The 4,525-nt window shown below is 42.1% G+C and overlaps 2 protein-coding genes across 2 annotated transcripts; one reads left to right on the top strand and one right to left on the bottom strand.

Annotated features, from left to right (window-relative positions):
* Window positions 1–283: 283 nt before the first annotated feature.
* On the bottom strand, window positions 284–1,076 carry LOC135501747 (uncharacterized). Its single transcript, XM_064794021.1, has one exon. It carries the CDS (start codon window positions 1,021–1,023, stop codon window positions 295–297), a length of 729 nt encoding a protein of 242 aa, XP_064650091.1. The 5' UTR covers window positions 1,024–1,076; the 3' UTR covers window positions 284–294.
* Window positions 1,077–1,330: 254 nt separating this feature from the next.
* Window positions 1,331–4,276, top strand: LOC135501470 (uncharacterized). Its single transcript, XM_064793601.1, has 3 exons — window positions 1,331–1,894; window positions 2,158–2,347; window positions 2,459–4,276. The coding sequence occupies exons 1-3, from the start codon at window positions 1,627–1,629 to the stop codon at window positions 2,910–2,912; spliced, it is 912 nt and encodes a 303-aa protein (XP_064649671.1). The 5' UTR covers window positions 1,331–1,626; the 3' UTR covers window positions 2,913–4,276.
* The last annotated feature ends 249 nt before the right edge of the window (window positions 4,277–4,525 follow it).

The raw sequence follows: 4,525 nt of genomic DNA, 5'->3' as shown, positions 1-4,525 counted from the left end.
AAGGAATTAGTTTTAGTTAATTTTATAGATGGCTCTTTATAGTGGTGGCTTGATCTATACTACACCCACAAAACAGAGAGGTACAATTGTTGTGTGATAACAGACTATTTTGTTTCTTCAGTTCTAGCCATGACTATTCCATAATATTTTTGGTTCAGGATTTGTTTACAAGTAGTGACATGCCACAGATTGGACAGCCAAGTAGGCTTCTCTTTCAGTTACTAAATTAAGGATACTAAGAAAAAGCAATCATTTTCAGTTATTTTACTTTTGTCTTTGTCTTTCACATATGGTTCAAGCCAAGAAATTGGTGTAAAGGTTGTGTAACACGCATGTTGCTACAGTGCATTTTGATGGAAAAACAGGGCCATATTTCGCAGCGTACCTATTCTCTTTTAGCTGATTGATCCTCCATATCAGTTCAGTACATCCGATAGACCTCTCAACTATTTGACGGAGTCGAGTGCATCTGTTGTTAAAATCTAGTTGTTCCTGTCGAAGATTATTTCCAGTAAAAGTAATCAGCACAGATCGGTGCAGGTTCCTGTAGGCAGGATCACCAAGCATAACATACTCCTCTGGAAGTTGATCAAGGAAGTCGAACAATTCTCGAGACCACTCGGCCGCTGTTTTGTCGTGCGTCGATCCAGGTACTCCGCTTATAACGTGTCTTACCCTGCCAAATCGATCTACAACGTACTGCACGTTGATGGAGTCGCAACATTTCCCCGGCCTCCCACAGTAATACGCATCACCAGCCCTATCAGGCTTTTGGATTTTCACAATAACGCCGTCTATGAAAAGAATCACTTGCCGCTCAACTCCGTCGATATCAACCAGAGGCTGGGCCAGTTGATCAAACTCATCCTGCTCAGGGAATGAAATATGACGCGCAGCTATGTCAAAGAAAAAGTCAGAAACCTCAGTCACATGTAATATTGCAGTTGGCTTAGCATAACCAACAGCATAACCGACCTGTCTGTGAAAGCCTCCTGAAGCGAGGTAGTGCAAAAAAGTTTTCATTCTTCTTGAAGATGTACTTGCGTTGACTTGGCCATTCCCCTGGTGATTAGCCTGCCTCCATCCATGAAAATAATCAACAAGGTGATCAAATTGTTCTTGGTTCAGCCTCATATGCCGCTCAATCGGTTCTCCACTGTAGGCAGGCGTTCGAATAAAGTTCTCTGCTCTTCTATTATGTCTTAGGGCAACAACTTGAAACATAGGAATCGCAAACATGGCTGCCTTTGTAACTCTGAGAATTGACCTCTCACAGGTGTTAACCTCCAGGGCCCATATTCATAAAAGTTCTTAACTTAAGTGCCAAAAAGTCCTAAGTTGTCCACTTGCCTAAGTCCCCTACCTAAAATGAGATTCATAAACCTGCTCAGTGCCCCACTTGGCCAGGTTGACCGCTTAAGTTTGAGTGCACCACTTATCTTTCTTGAAAAGACATTCCCAGGTACCCGTGTCACATTTCTTGTGGATTTGCGCTTGTTGTAACTGCATTGTTCATTGATCATGGGCATTCAAATGTGCATTCTGTAGGGCCTACACCATAGGAGATACAGATTAACAGGCAGACGAGACACATTTAGACAAAGTGCATGTACTTGCTCGTTAATTATGGGGAGGAAACCGAACTTTTCTGATGCGGAAAAAATCCGCCTCATTGAGGCGTACGATGCTCGGAAAGGGTTACTAGTGGGGAAGTTTTCGTCAAATGTTTCATCGAGGCGCAAACATGATGCTTGGCTTGAAATAACAGATAACGTAAATAGTCGAAATCCGCATGTTGTGCGAGAAATGACAGAACTACAGAAAAAGTGGCAGAATCTGACATCAGCTATGAAGGACGAATATAGGGAATACAAAAAAGCGCTAGGAAAGACAGGTTAGTAAATAACTGAATTTATTTCATTGAATACCTTTTCTATGCCAACTCTGCACACTCTCGCTATCCTAAAATTATGTATGTACATACATACAAACATAAAAACCATCGGCAAATTACCCGGTACTCTTATATGTGATGTCGTGAAAATTAAGATAAAAAATACCCCTTGATAAATGATCATAAATGAACACATTTTATGCTGAAAATCAAAATGGTGCCACAGGAATAACAATACATGACCGATTTCAAATTCATTTCAGGTGGTGGACCCCCTCCTAAGGAACCGTCGATAATTTCACAGAAAGTTGCAGCTGTTATTGGCGAAGATGATCCATCCGTGTATGGTATAGATGGCGGCTTTGATAGCGGTGCACCGAAACCTAAAATCGCTACATCAGTAAATACTGTCCCGCGCCTGAATATCACCCACAGCGTTGCAACCAACGACAGGTATGTGCAAAACGATTTTACACAGCAACTAATTCAATCAAACTTTAACATTTAGCCCATCTGCTTGAAATTAAGCATTATCGTTAGTAAAGTAAATGCATTTTCTTTCAGTTCTTTCAGCGAGAATGAGGAAGAGAATCAAACTGAGTCTTTTCTTCAAGAACCCAAGATGCGGACACAAAAACGAAAAGCTTCATCATCCCTTGGTTGTGCCTCGGCAGCCCTCGCCAGTACCTCAACTAAATTCCAAAGATTGGTGCAGCCTTCTCCTGTGAGGTCTTCATTGCCTAATCCTTGCCCACCGCTTCCCAAGAACACTGAAAAGGATAAAACCCTAAAGAATTTAGGAAATACGGACGAGATGGTAGTACTGCAGAAAGAACTGCTTGCTTCTGAGAAGGAAAGATGTGCGCTCGAGATGGATAAGCTTAAACTTGAAAAGGAAAAATTGGTTCTAGAAATTAAATTGTTGAAAATGAAAACAAGTAAGATGGAGAAGGAGATGGAAAATGCTTCTGTAAATTCATTTCAGGCAAACGATGAAAACATATTTACACAGTTGTAAATATTTGTCAAAAACCTTTGAAAACAAATAAATTGTGTGTATGAGCATATAATAGATACGTATTTGTTACACTTACTTGCCTTAGAAATGTTGCTGGACAATGTGATCTCTTGTAGCAGTTCCATTTACACCTGCAAATGCTACGATATTCCCTTCATCGTTCCCATCCTCATCGGGTTGTGGCCGATGTTCGATATCATCCATGTCTGCTGGATCGAAATCCGGTAGAGCTTTGTTGATAGCAATGTTTTGCAACATTGCACACGCAGTAATGATTGCACATGCTTTCTCCGGTGTATAACGCAGTTTTCCATGCAGACAGTGGAATCGCCTTTTCCATTGACCGATGCCCCTTTCAACCAAACACCGAGTTTTCTTGTGAGACCGATTGTATCGTCGTTGCCCGGGGGTGTTAGGGTTCAAAAATGGCGTCATCAGCCAAGGACTCAATGGATACCCACTGTCACCAAGGATGACCTCATCTCCTTGCCAACGTCTCATAATGTCGGTTACGGCGCTTTCTCGGAGCACAACGGAGTCATGGGTGCTACCGGGCCATCTAGCCACAACATTCATAAACCTAAAATGTGCATCAAAAACAACCTGTACATTGATGGAATACCAGTTTTTCCTGTTTACATATCTCCACTCATGAAACGAAGGTCCTAGAATCCAAATATGCGTTCCATCGACCACACCGATAACACCGGGAAATCGAGCTATCTCGTAAAAATCTGCAGATAATTGAGGTGTGTCCTCTTGTCTCGGAAATTTGATGATGTGTTTTAGAGAATTGTTCAGTGTGGTTGTTACCTCCGCGATCACTCGACTCATGGTTGGCTGCGAAATGTGGACAGTATCACCAGTAACCTGTTGGAATGATCCGCAAGCATAAAACCGAAGAGTCGCAAGCAACTTCAACTCAGCAGGCAGCGCGTAATTCCTCCTAGTTTTCGATTCTAGGTCATCCCTCACAAGATCAATCAATTGAAGAATTGTCTGCCGATCAAACCGATATCGCTGGTACAATTCCAAGTCATTGTAAGCGTCCAGTGGATGCAGCCGATCACGAAAAACCCTTTCCCTGCGAATTGCACGTCTGTGTGCAAATGCATGTTGCCAAGCTAACATCAACGCAGCCATCTCCGTTGAGCACCGTGCACAAAATGAACTGAAAGAACCAGTCCACTTAGAGCGGGACTTAGAGTTAAGACTGCTCCAGAGGTGTCTCAAATCTAAGACTCGATTTGAGTGGTCCACTTGACTTAAGTATGTTTACGAATATGACTTATTTTAAGTAAGTACCCCACTTAAACTTAAGATGCATATTAGGTGCCCCACTTTGACTTAAGTTGCTTTATGAATATGGGCCCAGGAGGTTAACACCTGATGTACACGATCTGTAATGCATTTTCTTAACACTTGGCCACTTCCTCAGATTAAGGGAACACCTGAGCGATCAAAGTGTTCCCTAGGTGTCTACCAAGTGTTAACTTAGTGTCAACTCGGTGTTAAGAAAGTGTTAACTAGGAGTCAAGTGAGGAGGTCAAATCTCGGGGTTTTGGAACACTTTCTTAACACCTGGTGTTAACACTTAGTAAACTCTGAGATTT

The sequence above is a fragment of the Lineus longissimus genome, chromosome 17 (genome assembly GCF_910592395.1).
Source record: "Lineus longissimus chromosome 17, tnLinLong1.2, whole genome shotgun sequence".
Classification (NCBI taxonomy): domain Eukaryota; kingdom Metazoa; phylum Nemertea; class Pilidiophora; order Heteronemertea; family Lineidae; genus Lineus; species Lineus longissimus.
This window is presented reverse-complemented; position numbering and strand designations above follow the sequence as displayed.

Excerpts from the sequence above, each read along its gene's own strand:
- LOC135501470 (XM_064793601.1), top strand. The coding sequence starts at position 1,627 with ATGGGGAGGAAACCGAACTTTTCTGATGCGGAAAAAATCCGCCTCATT. Across the intron at positions 1,895-2,157 it reads AAAAGCGCTAGGAAAGACAG|GTGGTGGACCCCCTCCTAAG; the intron begins GTTAGTAAATAA and ends AATTCATTTCAG. Across the intron at positions 2,348-2,458 it reads AGCGTTGCAACCAACGACAG|TTCTTTCAGCGAGAATGAGG; the intron begins GTATGTGCAAAA and ends ATTTTCTTTCAG.
- LOC135501747 (XM_064794021.1), bottom strand. The coding sequence starts at position 1,023 with ATGAAAACTTTTTTGCACTACCTCGCTTCAGGAGGCTTTCACAGACAG.